The following is an 18,098-nucleotide window of genomic DNA, read 5'->3' as shown; positions in this document are numbered from 1 at the left end:
ATAATATGATGGCACCACACATATAATCCCCCATATACAGTATGCTGTTCCCACACATATAATCCCCCATATATAGTATGCTGGCCCCACACATATAATCCCCCATATACAGTATGCTGGCCCCACACATATAATCCCCCATATATAGTATGCTGGCCCCACACATATAATCCCCCATATATAGTATACTGGCCCCACACATATAATCCCCCATATATAGTATGCTGGCCCCACACATATAATTCCCCAAATACAGTATGCCGGCCACACACATATAATTCCCCATTTATAGTATGATGGCCCCACACGTATAATTCTCCATATACAGTATGCCGGCCACACACATATAATTCCCCATATATAGTATGATGGCCCCAAACATATAATTCCCCATATATAGTATGATGGCCCCACACATATAATTCCCCATATATAGTATGATGGCCCCACACATATAATTCCCCATATATAGTATGGTGGCCCCACACATATAATTCCCCATATATAGTATGATGGCCCCACACATATAATTCCCCATATATAGTTTGATGGCCTCACACATATAATCCCCCATATACATTATGATGGCCCCACACATATAATCTCCCATATACAGTATGATGGCCCCACACATATAATTCCCTGTATATAATATGATGGCACCACACATATAATTCCCCATATACAGTATGATAGCCCCACACATATAATTCCCTGTATATAATATGATGGCGCCACACATATAATTCCCCATATACAGTATGATGGCCCCACGTATAATTCCCTGTATATAATATGATGGCCCCACACATATAATTCCCCATATACAGTATGATGGCCCCACGTATAATTCCCTGTATATAATATGATGGCACCACACATATAATTCCCCATATATAGTATGATGGCCCTACACATATAATTCCTCATATATAGTATGATGGCCCTACACTTATAATTCCCAATATATAATATGATGGCCCCACACATATAATTCCCCATATATAGTATGCTGGCCACACACATATAATTCCCCATATACAGTATGCTGTCCCCACACTTATAATTCCCCATATACAAAGGAAAAAAAATTTTTCTCAGCTCACCAAACCGTAGCAAATGCGAAGTCTGGAGGAATGCAATCAATCCTGGGCGGTGCAGGGAACTTGGATTCCGGAAAATATTGTAGGCACAATACTTAGGAGATGTTCCAGCAACTTTGACCAAAGGATAGTTAAAATCAAAAGACTTTATTCCAAAAAAATGACTAAAAACAGGATAGATGCATAAAAAACATATGGTTCACCAATGTGACAGACGCTTACGCGTTTCGGACTAGAGGGTCCTTACTCATAGCTTATACAGTATGCTGGCCTCACACATATAATTCCCCATATATAGTATGATGGCCCCACACATATAATTCCCCATATATAGTATGATGGCCCCACACATATAATTCCCCATATATAGTATGATGGCCCCACACATATAATTCCCCATATATAGTATGATGGCCCCACACATATAATTCCCCATATATAGTATGATGGCCCCACACATATAATTCCCCATATACAGTATGCTGGCCCCACACATATAATTCCTCATATATAGTATGATGGCCTCACACATATAATCCCCCATATACATTATGATGGCCCCACACATATAATCTCCTATATACAGTATGATGGCCCCACACATATAATTCCCTGTATATAATATGATGGCACCACACATATAATTCCCCATATACAGTATGATAGCCCCACACATATAATTCCCTGTATATAATATGATGGCGCCACACATATAATTCCCCATATACAGTATGATGGCCCCACACATATAATTCCCCATATACAGTATGCTGGCCCCACATATATAATTCCCCATATATAGTATGCTGGCCCCACACATATAATTCCCCATATATAGTATGATGGTCTCACACATATAATTCCCCATATACAGTGTGATAGCCCCACACATATAATTCCCTGTATATAATATGATGGCGCCACACATATAATCCCTAATATATAGTATGATAGCCCCACACATATAATTCCCTGTATATAATATGATGGCGCCACACATATAATTCCCCATATACAGTATGCTGGCCCCACACATATAATTCCCCATATATAGAATGATGGCCTCACACATATAATTCCCCATATACAGTATGCTGGCTCCACACATATAATTCCCCATATACAGTATGATGGCCCCACACATATAATTCCCTGTATATAATATGATGGCGCCACACATATAATCTCCCATATACAGTATGATAGCCCCACACATATAATTGCCTGTATATAATATGATGGCCCCTCACATATAATCCCACATATACAGTATGCTGGCCCCACTCATATAATTCCCCATATACAGTATGCTGGCCCCACACATATAATTCCCCATATATAGTATGATGGCCTCACACATATAATTCCCCTTATACAGTATGCTGGCTCCACACATATAATTCCCCATATACAGTATGATGGCCCCACACATATAATTCCCTGTATATAATATGATGGCGCCACACATATAATCTCCCATATACAGTATGATAGCCCCACACATATAATTCCCTGTATATAATATGATGGCCCCACACATATAATTCCCCATATATAGTATGATGGCCTCACACATATAATTCCCCATATACAGTGCTGGCTCCACACATATAATTCCCCATATACAGTATGCTGGCCCCACACATATAATTCCCCATATATAGTATGCTGGCCCCACACATATAATCCCCCATATATAGTATGATGGCCCCACACATATAATTCCCCATATATAGTATGAAGACCCCACACGTATAATCCCCATATACAGTATGATGGCCCCACACATATAATCCCCCATATACAGTATGATGGCCCCACACATATAATCCCCCATATACAGTATGATGGCACCACACATATAATCCCCCGTATACAGTATGATGGCCCCACACATATAATCCCCCATATACAGTATGACAGCCCCACACATATAATTCCCCATATATAGTATGATGGCCCCACACATATAATTCTCCATATGTAGTATGATGGCCCCACACATATAATCCCCCATATACAGTATGACAGACCCACACATATAATTCCCCATATATAGTATGATGGCCCCACACATATAATCCTCCATATACAGTATGATGGCCCCACATGTATAATTCCCTCTATATAATATGATGGCACTATAATCCCCATATACAATATGATGGCCCCACACATATAATTCCCCATATATAGTATGCTGGTCCCACACATATAATTACCCATATACAGTATGCTGGCCCCACACATATAATCACCCATATGCAGTATGATGGCCCCACTCATATAATCCCCCATATACAGTATGACGTCCCCATACGTATAATTCCCTGTATATAATATGATGGCACCACACATATAATCCCCCATATACAGTATGATGGCCCCACTCATATAATTCCCCATATATAGTATGATGGCCCCACACATATAATTCCCCATATATAGTATGATGGCCCCACACATATAATTCCCCATATATAGTATGATGGCCCCACACATATAATTCCCCATATATAGTATGATGGCCTCACACATATAATCCCCCATATACATTATAATGGCCCCACACATATAATTCCCTGTATATAATATGATGGCACCACACATATAATTCCCCATATACAGTATGATAGCCCCACACATATAATTCCCTGTATATAATATGATGGCGCCACACATATAATTCCCCATATACAGTATGATGGCCCCACTCATATAATTCCCCATATACAGTATGATGTCCCCACTCATATAATTCCCCATATACAGTATGCTGGCCCCACACATATAATTCCCCATATACAGTATGCTGGCCCCACACGTATAATTCCCTGTATATAATATGATGGCCTCACGCATATAATTCCCCATATACAGTATGATAGCCCCACACATATAATTCCCTGTATATAATATGATGGCGCCACACATATAATCCCCCATATATAGTATGATAGCCCCACACATATAATTCCCTGTATATAATATGATGGCCTCACACATATAATCCCCCATATACAGTATGCTGCCCCACTCATATAAATCCCCATATACAGTATGCTGGCCCCACACATATAATTCCCCATATACAGTATGATGGCCCCACACATATAATTCCCTGTATATAATATGATGGCACTATAATCCCCATATACAATATGATGGCCCCACACATATAATTCCCCATACACAGTATGCTGGCCCCACACATATAATCACCCATATGCAGTATGATGGCCCCACTCATATAATCCCCCATATAGAGTATGATGGCCCCACACATATAATCCCCCATATACAGTATGACGTCCCCACACGTATAATTCCCTGTATATAATATGATGGCACCACACATATAATCCCCCATATACAGTATGCTGTTCCCACACATATAATCCCCCATATACAGTATGATGGCCCCACTCATATAATTCCCCATATATAGTATGATGGCCCCACACATATAATTCCCCATATATAGTATGATGGCCCCACACATATAATTCCCCATATATAGTATGATGGCCCCACACATATAATTCCCCGTATATAGTATGATGGCCCCACACATATAATTCCCCATATATAGTATGATGGCCTCACACATATAATCCCCCATATACATTATAATGGCCCCACACATATAATTCCCCATATACAGTATGATAGCCCCACACATATAATTCCCTGTATATAATATGATGGCGCCACACATATAATTCCCCATATACAGTATGATGGCCCCACTCATATAATTCCCCATATACAGTATGATGGCCTCACACATATAATTCCCCATATACAGTATGCTGGCCCCACACATATAATTCCCTGTATATAATATGATGGCCTCACGCATATAATTCCCCATATACAGTATGATAGCCCCACACATATAATTCCCTGTATATAATATGATGGCCCCACTCATATAATTCCCCATATACAGTATGCTGGCCCCACACATATACACTCACTGGCCACTTTATTAGGTACACCTGTCCAACTGTGTGTTAAGACTTAATTTCTAATCAGCCAATCACATGGCGGCAACTCAGTGCATTTAGGCATGTAGACATGGTCAAGACAATCTCCTGCAGTTCAAACCGAGCATCAGTATGGGGAAGAAAGGTGATTTGAGTGCCTTTGAACGTGGCATGATTGTTGGTGCCAGAAGGGCTGGTCTGAGAATTTCAGAAACTGCTGATCTACGGTGATTTTCACGCACAACCATCTCTAGGGTTTACAGAGAATGGTCCGAAAAAGAAAAAAAATCCAGTGAGCGGCAGTTCTGTGGCCGGAAATGCCATGTTGATGCCAGAGGTCAGAGGAGAATGGGCAGACTGGTTCGAGCTGATAGAAAGGCAACAGTGACTCAAATTGCCACCCGTTCCAACCAAGGTAGGCAGAAGAGCATCTCTGAACGCACAGTGCGTCGAACTTTGAGGCAGATGGGCTACAGCAGCAGAAGACCACACTGGGTACCACTCCTCTCAGCTAAGAACAGGAAACTGAGGCTACAATTTGCACAAGCTCATCGAAATTGGACAGTAGAAGATTGGAAAAACGTTGCCTGGTCTGATGAGTCTCGATTTCTGCTGCGACATTGGGATGGTAGGGTCAGAATTTGGCGAAAACAACATGAAAGCATGGATCCATCCTGCCTTGTATCAACGGTTCAGGCTGGTGGTGGTGGTGTCATGGTGTGGGGAATTTTTTCTGGGCACTCTTTGGGCCCCTTGGTACCAATTGAGCATCGTTGCAACGCCACAGCCTACCTGAGTATTGTTGCTGACCATGTCCATCCCTTTATGACCACAATGTACCCAACATCTGATGGCTACTTTCAGCAGGATAATGCGCCATGTCATAAAGCTCGAATCATCTCAGATTGGTTTCTTGAACATGACAATGAGTTTACTGTACTCAAATGGCCTCCTCAGTCACCAGATCTCAATCCAATAGAGCATCTTTGGGATGTGGTGGAACGGGAGATTCGCATCAGGGATGTGCAGCCGACAAATCTGCGCCAACTGTGTGATGCCATCATGTCAATATGGTCCAAAATCTCTGAGGAATGCTTCCAGCACCTTGTTGAATCTCTGCCACGAAGAATTGAGGCAGTTCTGAAGGCAAAAGGGGGTCCAACCCCTTACTAGCATGGTGTACCTAATAAAGTGGCCAGTGAGTGTAATTCCCCATATATAGTATGATGGCCTCACACATATAATTCCCCATATACAGTATGATAGCCCCACACATATAATTCCCTGTATATAATATGATGGCCTCACACATATAATCCCCCATATACAGTATGCTGCCCCACTCATATAATTCCCCATATACAGTATGCTGGCCCCACACATAATTCCCCATATACAGTATGATGGCCCCACACATATAATTCCCTGTATATAATATGATGGCCCCTCACATATAATCCCCCATATACAGTATGCTGGCCCCACTCATATAATTCCCCATATACAGTATGCTGGTCCCACACATATAATTCCCCATATATAGTATGATGGCCTCACACATATAATTCCACATATACAGTATGCTGGCCCCACACATATAATTCCCTGTATATAATATGATGGCGCCACACATATAATCCCCCATATACAGTATGATAGCCCCACACATATAATTCCCTGTATATAATATGATGGCCCCACACATATAATTCCCCATATATAGTATGATGGCCTCACACATATAATTCCTCATATACAGTATGCTGGCTCCACACATATAATTCCCCATATACAGTATGCTGGCCCCACACTTATAATTCCCCATATATAGTATGCTTGCCCCACACATATAATCCCCCATATACAGTATGATGGCCCCACACATATAATTCCCCATATATAGTATGATGGCCCCACTCATATAATTCCCCATATACAGTATGATGGCCCCACTCATATAATTCCCCATATACAGTATGCTGGCCCCACACATATAATTCCCCATATACAGTATGATAGCCCCACACATATAATTCCCTGTATATAATATGATGGCGCCACACATATAATCCCCCATATACAGTATGCCGGCCACACACATATAATTCCCCATATATAGTATGATGGCCCCACACATATAATTCCCCATATATAGTATGATGGCGCCACACATATAATTCCCCATATATAGTATGATGGCCCCACACATATAATTCCCCATATATAGTATGATGGCCCCACACATATAATTCCCCATATGTAGTATGATGGCCCCACACATATAATTCCCTATATATAGTATGCTGGCCCCACACATATAATCCCCCATATGCAGTATGATGGCCCCACACATATAATTCCCCATATATAGTATGATGGCCCCACACATATAATTCCCCATATACAGTATGATAGCCCCACACATATAATTCCCTGTATATAATATGATGGCGCCACACATATAATTCCCCATATACAGTATGATGGCCCCACTCATATAATTCCCCATATACAGTATGATGGCCCCACTCATATAATTCCCCATATACAGTATGATGGCCCCACACATATAATTCCCCATATATAGTATGATGGCCTCACACATATAATTCCCCATATACAGTATGCTGGCCCCACACACATAATTCCCTGTATATAATATGATGGCCTCACACATATAATTCCCCATATACAGTATGATAGCCCCACACATATAATTCTCTGTATATAATATGATGGCGCCACACATATAATCCCCCATATATAGTATTATAGCCCCACACATATAATAGCCTGTATATAATATGATGGCCTCACACATATAATCCCCCATATACAGTATGCTGGCCCCACTCATAATTCCCCATATACAGTATGCTGGCCCCACACATATAATTCCCCATATACAGTATGATGGCCCCACACATATAATTCCCTGTATATAATATGATGGCCCCTCACATATAATCCCCCATATACAGTATGCTGGCCCCACTCATATAATTCCCCATATACAGTATGCTGGCCCCACTCATATAATTCCCCATATATAGTATGATGGCCTCACACATATAATTCCCCATATACAGTATGCTGGCCCCACACATATAATTCCCTGTATATAATATGATGGTGCCACACATATAATCCCCCATATACAGTATGATAGCCCCACACATATAATTCCCTGTATATAATATGATGGCCCCACACATATAATTCCCCATATATAGTATGATGGCCTCACACATATAATTCCCCATATACAGTATGCTGGCTCCACACATATAATTCCCCATATACAGTATGCTGGCCCCACACATATAATTCCCCATATATAGTATGTTGGCCCCACACATATAATCCCCCATATACAGTATGATGGCCCCACACATATAATTCCCCATATATAGTATGATGACCCCACACGTATAATCCCCCATATACAGTATGATGGCACCACACATATAATCCCCCATATATAGTATGATGGCCCCACACATATAATTCCCCATATATAGTATGATGGCCCCACACATATAATTCTCCATATGTAGTATGATGGCGCCACACATATAATTCCCTCTATATAATATGATGGCACTATAATCCCCATATACAATATGATGGCCCCACACATATAATGCCCCATATATAGTATGCTGGTCCCACACATATAATTCCCCATATACAGTATGCTGGCCCCACATATATAATCACCCATATGCAGTATGCTGTTCCCACACATCTAATCCCCCATATATAGTATGATGGCCCCACACGTATAATTCCCCATATATAGTATGATGACCCCACACGTATAATCCCCCATATACAGTATGATGGCACCACACATATAATCCCCCATATACAGTATGCTGTTCCCACACATATAATCCCCCATATATAGTATGCTGGCCCCACACATATAATCCCCCATATACAGTATGCTGGCCCCACACATATAATCCCCCATATATAGTATGCTGGCCCCACACATATAATCCCCCATATATAGTATGCTGGCCCCACACATATAATCCCCCATATATAGTATGATGACCCCACACATATAATCCCCTATATACAGTATGCTGGCCCCACACATATAATCCCCCATATATAGTATGCTGGCCCCACACATATAATCCCCCATATATAGTATGCTGGCCCCACACATATAATCCCCTATATACAGTATGCTGGCCCCACACATATAATTCCCCATATACAGTATGCCGGCCACACACATATAATTCCCCATTTATAGTATGATGGCCCCACACGTATAATTCTCCATATACAGTATGATGGCCCCACACATATAATCCCCCATATAGAGTATGCCGGCCACACACATATAATTCCCCATATATAGTATGATGGCCCCACACATATAATTCCCCATATATAGTATGATGGCACCACACATAATTCCCCATATATAGTATGCTGGCCCCACACATATATTTCCCCATTTATAGTATGATGGCCCCACAGGTATAATTCTCCATATATAGTATGATGGCCCCACACATATAATTCCCCATATACAGTATGCCGGCCACACACATATAATTTCCCATATACAGTATGATGGCCACGCACATAAAATTCCCCATATATAGTATGATGGCCCCACACATATAATTCCCCATATATAGTATGATAGCCCCACACATATAATCCCCCATATACAGCATGATGTACCAACACATATAATCCCCCATATATAGTATGATGGCCTCACAAAGATATTTCCCCATATATATTATGATGTCCCCACACATATAATTCCCCATATATAGTATGATGGCCCCACACATGTAATTCCCCATATACAGTATGCTGGCCCCACACATATAATTCCTCATATATAGTATGATGGCCCCACACATATAATCACCCATATGCAGTATGATGTCCCCACTCATATAATCCCCCATATACAGTATGATGGCCCCACACGTATAATTCCCTGTATATAATATGATGGCACCACACATATAATCCCCCATATACAGTATGCTGTTCCCACACATATAATCCCCCATATATAGTATGCTGTCCCCACACATATAATCCCCCATATACAGTATGCTGGCCCCACACATATAATCCCCCATATATAGTATGCTGGCCCCACACATATAATCCCCCATATATAGTATGCTGGCCCCACACATATAATCCCCCTTATATAGTATGCTGGCCCCACACATATAATCCCCCATCTACAGTATGCTGGCCACACACATATAATTCCCCATATACAGTATGCCGGCCACACACATATAATTCCCCATTTATAGTATGATGGCTCCACACGTATAATTCTCCATATACAGTATGATGGCCCCACACATATAATCCCCCATATACAGTATGCCGGCCACACACATATAATTCCCCATATATAGTATGATGGCACCACACATAATTCCCCATATATAGTATGCTGGCCCCACACATATAATTCCCCATATATAGTATGATGGCCCCACACGTATAATTCTCCATATATAGTATGATGGCCCCACACATATAATTCCCCATTTATAGTATGATGGCCCCACACGTATAATTCTCCATATATAGTATGATGGCCCCACACATATAATTCCCCATATACAGTATGCCGGCCACACACATATAATTTCCCATATACAGTATGATGGCCACGCACATAAAATTCCCCATATATAGTATGCTGGCACCACACATATAATTCCCCATATATAGTATGATGGCCCCACACATATAATTCCCCATATATAGTATGATGGCCCCACACATATAACCTCCCATATATAGTATGATGGCCTCACAAAGATATTTCCCCATATATATTATGATGGCCCCACACATATAATTCCCCATATATAGTATGATGGCACCACACATATAATTTCCCATATACAGTATGATGGCCACGCACATAAAATTCCCCATATACAGTATGATGTCCCCACACATATAATTCCCCATATATAGTATGATGGCCCCACACATATAATTCCCCATATACAGTATGCTGGCCCCACACATATAATTCCTCATATATAGTATGATGGCCCCACACATATAATCCCCAATATATAGTATGATGGCCCCACACATATAATCCCCCATATACAGTATGCTAGCCCCACACATATAATTCCCCATATACAGTATGCTGGCCACACACATATAATTCCCCATATACAGTATGCTGGCCACACACATATAATTCCCCATGTATAGTATGATGGCCCCACACATATATTTCCCCATATATAGTATGATGGCCCCACACATATAATTCCTCATATATAGTATGATGGCCCCACACGTATAATTCTCCATATATAGTATGATGGCCCCACACATATAATCCCCCATATACAGTATGCTGGCCCCACACATATAATTCCCCATATACAGTATGATGGCCTCACACATATAATTCCCCATATACAGTATGATGGCCTCACACATATAATTCCCCATATACAGTATGATGGCCCCACACATATAATTCCCCATATACAGTATGATGGCACCACACATATAATTCTCCATATATAGTATGATGACCCCACACAAATAATTCCCCATATATAGTATGATGGCCCCACACATATAATCCCCCATATACAGTACGATGGCCCCACACATATAATCCCCCATATACAGTATGATGTCACCACACATATAATTCCCTGTATATAATATGACGGCCCCACACATATAATTCCCCATATACAGTATGATGGCCCCACACATATAATCCCCCATATACAGCATGATGTCCCAACACATATAATCCCCCATATATAGTATGATGGCCTCACAAAGATATTTCCCCATATATATTATGATGGCCCCACACATATAATTCCCCATATATAGTATGATGGCCCCACACATATAATTCCCCATATACAGTATGCTGGCCCCACACATATAATTCCTCATATATAGTATGATGGCCCCACACATATAATTCCCCATATACAGTATGATGTCCCCACACATATAATTCCCCATATATAGTATGATGGCCCCACACATATAATTCCCCATATACAGTATGCTGGCCCCACACATATAATTCCTCATATATAGTATGATGGCCCCACACATATAATCCCCCATATATAGTATGATGGCCCCACACATATAATCCCCCATATACAGTATGCTAGCCCCACACATATAATTCCCCATATACAGTATGCTGGCCCTACACATATAATTCCTCATATATAGTATGATGGCCCCACACGTATAATTCTCCATATACTGTATAGTATGATGGCCCCACACATATAATCCCCCATATACAGTATGCTGGCCACACACATATAATTCCCCATATACAGTATGCTGGCCACACACATATAATTCCCCATGTATAGTATGATGGCCCCACACATATATTTCCCCATATATAGTATGATGGCCCCACACATATAATTCCTCATATATAGTATGATGGCCCCACACGTATAATTCTCTATATATAGTATGATGGCCCCACACATATAATCCCCCATATACAGTATGCTGGCCCCACACATATAATTCCCCATATACAGTATGATGGCCTCACACATATAATTCCCCATATATATAGTATGATGGCCTCACACATATAATTCCCCATATACAGTATGATGGCCCCACACATATAATTCCCCATATAGAGTATGATGGCACCACACATATAATTCTCCATATATAGTATGATGACCCCACACAAATAATTCCCCATATATAGTATGATGGCCCCACACATATAATCCCCCATATACAGTATGATGGCCCCACACATATAATCCCCCATATACAGTATGATGTCACCACACGTATAATTCCCTGTATATAATATGACGGCCCCACACATATAATTCCCCATATACAGTATGATGGCCCCACACATATAATCCCCCATATCCAGTATGATGGCACCACACATATAATTCTCCATATATAGTATGATGACCCCACACAAATAATTCCCCATATATAGTATGATGGCCCCACACATATAATCCCCCATATACAGTATGATGGCCCCACACATATAATCCCCCATATACAGTATGATGTCACCACACGTATAATTCCCTGTATATAATATGACGGCACCACACATATAATTCCCCATATACAGTTTGCTGGCCCCACACATATAATTCCCCATATACAGTATGATGGCCTCACACATATAATTCCCCATATATATAGTATGATGGCCTCACACATATAATTCCCCATATACAGTATGATGGCCCCACACATATAATTCCCCATATAGAGTATGATGGCACCACACATATAATTCTCCATATATAGTATGATGACCCCACACAAATAATTCCCCATATATAGTATGATGGCCCCACACATATAATCCCCCATATACAGTATGATGGCCCCACACATATAATCCCCCATATACAGTATGATGTCACCACACGTATAATTCCCTGTATATAATATGACGGCCCCACACATATAATTCCCCATATACAGTATGATGGCCCCACACATATAATCCCCCATATCCAGTATGATGGCACCACACATATAATTCTCCATATATAGTATGATGACCCCACACAAATAATTCCCCATATATAGTATGATGGCCCCACACATATAATCCCCCATATACAGTATGATGGCCCCACACATATAATCCCCCATATACAGTATGATGTCACCACACGTATAATTCCCTGTATATAATATGACGGCACCACACATATAATTCCCCATATATAGTATGATGACCCCACACAAATAATTCCCCATATATAGTATGGTGGCCACACACATATAATCCCCCATATACAGTATGATGGCCCCACACATATAATCCCCCATTTACAGTATGATGTCACCATACGTATAATTCCCTGTATATAATATGACGGCACCACACATATAATTCCCCATATATAGTATACTGGGCTCACAAAGTACTGATTGATATATATGTATATAACAAAAAAAATACTCACCTCCCTTACTCTTCATTCCCTGCTGTTTCATCGAGTCGTGGCTGCAGCGTTAGTAGAGTCACGGGTGGCAGAGCAGAGTGCATGCTCTCTGTTCACAGACAGCGCTGACACATATCCGTGCCACAGCTTTTCCGGCTGCAGTCACACGTGCGTAGCAGCGTTCAGATGATGAACGTTGCGTGCTTATGCGCACCCCGCCCTGGTGATAATGAACAACCAGGGCAGGTATCTGCAGTGTGCTCTGAGCCGCCACAAATCTGGTCTGAGGACCGGTGGTTGGGGACCCCTCAAATATTTATTCCAGGTACACTAATAGCTCGGCGTTGCAGTGATCTGGCCCATTCTCCAAAGTATCTCAGGAGATGTTTTTCTACACACACAACAACCCCAGGCTGCATATTGTTTGTGGTACTGTGAGCTGCCTGCGTGGTCTAAACGTGCTCTCATGTTCTGCAGCGTCTCCTGACTTCTCTGCCATTGAGCATTTCTGAGACATCATTGGTTGGCAACTGCAAATTAAGCTGCCAGCAGCAGATCTTGAGGATTTTCTTGCCCAAGTACATTCAATGCAGCAGAACATTCCTCATACGACCATTAATAACCTCACTGATAGCAACCAAAGCATGTAAGTTATTTTTTCAACTGAAAATATAAAGATATTTAGAAAATTTTGCTTCTATTTTTCATCGTTTCCAAATTACTAACATGTTTTTCCATCCTGTGATTTCCATAATTCCACAACTTTTCCTTCTGAGTGTTACAATTTTAATATTGATGAGTGTGGCAAGTGTGACATTTTGTGGTACGTCTTCACAACTGCTCCCAAGGATTAGCATTGCCTGCCAGGCTGACATCATGTCAACAGTACAGCAATCAATCAGTAAGCTGACTAGTTGCCACACTGTCAATCTAATGTCAGCGCTGCAGCCAATGCCAGACATGCGGAGTAGAGTCAGAGACTCACCAGTGGACCCAAGGAAGTCCACCTCAGATAGTATTTTTTAAAGCCAAATGCAGTGATGGACATATTTTATTTGAAAGCCAACAACCCCTTCAATGGTATTGGTCAGTTGTTCTGTCATGATCATGCTTACCAGCAAGGTTGTGTAAATTGTGGAAAGCTGATGATGTCCAAAACAGACAGTGGATCCACGGAATGCTTGGTAGTTAGACATGCAAGGACTCCCTAGGAAACAGGAATTAGTTGCTGACTGGCATTATACAGTTTAAGAAGTTAAAAAATAATTAGGTCATGCAGAGAAGGGATATAGATGGATGTATAAGCATTGGATGAGGCAGGAAGCAGTTCAGGAGCAACCCAAGATCAATTTTTAGCAATGATTCAATGTCTATTAAAAAATAAATATACTATTATCTTTTTTTGTCAGCTAACCGGACCGTGATCTCAGAGAAATACCTGATATTTTCAGATTTTAATGCAAGTGATCCTAATATCATACCTGATACTTTTGAAAAGCATCCCATTACACCAGACGTACCTCTACTCCTTCTTAAGAAAAATAAATATAACAAAAGGGATGGTGAACATCCAAGAGCACATACAAGAAAGAAGCCATTTTCATGTTCGGAATGTGGAAAATGTTGTATATCAAAATCTGAACTTGCTAAACATCAGAGAATTCACACAGGAGAGAAGCCATTTTCTTGCTCGGAATGTCAAAAAAGTTTTTCTGACAAATCATCTCTTGCTCAGCATCAGAAAATTCACACAGGGGAGAAGCCATTTTCATGTTCAGAATGTGGTAAATGTTTTAATCGAAAGAAAAATCTTGATACACATCTTAATATTCACATAGGAGAGGAGCCATTTTCATGTTCAGAATGTGAAAAAAGTTTTTCAAACAAATCATCTCTTGCTCAGCATCAGAAAATTCACACAGGGGAAAAGATATTTTCATGTTCCGAATGTGGGAAATGTTGTATAACGAAATGTGATCTTACTAAACATCAGAGAATTCACACAGGTGAGAAGCCATTTTCATGCTCAGAATGTGAAAAAAGTTTTTCAGACAAATCAACTTTTGTTCGGCATCAGAAAATTCACACAAGGGAGAAGCCATTTTCATGTTCAGACTGTGGTAAATGTTTTAATCAGAAGTCATATCTTGCTGCACATTTGAAAATTCACACAGGGAAAAAGCCATTTTCATGCTCAGAATGTGAAAAAAGATTTTCAAACAAATCATCTCTTGCTCAGCATCAGAAAATTCACACAGGGGAAAAGATATTTTCATGTTCAGAATGTGGGAAATGTTGTATAACGAAATCTGATCTATCTAAACATCAGAGAATTCACACAGGGGAGAAGCCATTTTCATGCTCAGAATGTGTAAAAAGTTTTTCAGACCAGTCATCTCTTGCTCAACATCAGAAAATTCACACAGGGGAGAAACCATTTTCTTGTTCAGAATGTGGGAAATGTTGTATAACAAAATCTGATCTATCTAAACATCAGAGAATTCACACAGGGGAGAAGCCATTTTCTTGTACAGAGTGCGGTAAATGTTTTGCACAAAAATCACAATTTCTTCGACACCACAGAGTTCACAAAGGGGAGAAGCCATTTTCATGTTCAGAATGTGGGAAATGTTTTACAGGGAAATCAGATCTTGTAATACATCAACGATATCACACAGGGGAGAAGCCATTTTCATGTTTAGAATGTGAGAAATGTTTTACAGAGAAATCACAACTTCTTAAACATCACAGATGTCACACAGGGGAGAAGCCATTTTCATGTTTAGAATGTGAGAAATGCTTTAGAGATAAATCACATCTTGTTAGACATCACAGATGTCACACAGGGGAGAAACCATTTTTATGTTCAGAATGTGGAAAATGTTTTAATAGACAAACAAATCTTGCTAGACATCTGAAAATTCACACAGGGGAGAAGCCATTTTAATGTTTAGAATGTGGGAAATGCTGGTCTTCAAAATCTGATCTTGCTAAACATAAGATAATTCACACAGGGGAGAAACTATTCTCATGTTCAGCATGTGGAAAATGTTTTCAACAGAAAAAAACTACTAGACAACTGAGAAAGCACACAAGGGAGTAGCCATTTTTACATGTTTATTTTTTTTTTACTCAGAAATCACTCGGACAGGTAGACACTTTTTTTAAATACCGTAATTTACTTTGCAAATTGTATGAGTGACAGTGAATGTTAATTCACTTGTCATCATACAAGAGAAATGTAAAACAATTTAAAGCACTAAATGATGACTAATAAATGTAATCAATTACCAATAAACATCTGTTATCAACAAGCAAACAATGGAAATAAAGCATCTATAAACTGATTGCTGCACCTTATTAGAGGCACCCATCTATTAGTACATTGGACATCCTCTGGCCTTTCTAAGTGCTGCAAATTCTTGTCACAAAAAATTGAAATGCAGGAATATTGGCCCATGCAGGCTGGATGTCTTCTCACAAATATTGGCAGAAAATAAATCCGTTTACTTTTAATTCTAATTCAGAAGTCAGTGATCTTGTATGCAAAAATATAGGTAACTTGTGGGGAGGTTCCACTCTTGGCACATGAGGGACTTTCCAAACTAGACATGGCATCCGCTAATGATTCCAGCAAATTTTCCATCCAAAATGTCAAATGGCACTCCTTCCCTTCCGAGCCTTGCCAATCAGTAGTTTTCACATATTGGGTATCTGCGTACTCAGGAGAGATTGCACAACAAATTGGAGCATTTTCTCCTGTTAGCTTTGTGAAAATAAAAAAATTGGGGCTAAAAGAACATTTTTTTGGAAGAATGTGATATTTTAAAATTTTTACGGCTCAACATAATAGACTTCTGTGATGCACCTGGGGGTTCATGGTGCTCACCACACATCTAGATAAGTTCCCGGAGGGGTTTAGTTTCTAAAATTGTGTCACTTGTGGGGGTTTCCCACTATTTGCGCACATCAGAGACTCTCCAAATGCGGCATAGCAACCGCTAATGATTCCA

The 18,098-nt window shown here is 40.3% G+C and overlaps 1 protein-coding gene across 1 annotated transcript in view; it reads left to right on the top strand.

Annotated features, from left to right (window-relative positions):
• The window catches only part of LOC141051026 (uncharacterized), a 35,087-nt gene extending 17,655 nt beyond the window's left edge, over positions 1–17,432 (top strand). Inside the window, 1 exon segment of the mRNA XM_073547821.1 lies at positions 15,495–17,432. Within this exon segment, the coding sequence (XP_073403922.1) occupies positions 15,495–17,188 (1,694 nt within the window). The 3' untranslated portion in view covers positions 17,189–17,432.
• Positions 17,433–18,098: the final 666 nt, after the last annotated feature.

This window comes from Dendrobates tinctorius, unplaced genomic scaffold (assembly GCF_039654945.1).
Source record: "Dendrobates tinctorius isolate UK_male_01 unplaced genomic scaffold, ASM3965494v1 ptg000155l, whole genome shotgun sequence".
NCBI classification, from domain to species: Eukaryota; Metazoa; Chordata; class Amphibia; order Anura; family Dendrobatidae; genus Dendrobates; species Dendrobates tinctorius.
This window is presented reverse-complemented; position numbering and strand designations above follow the sequence as displayed.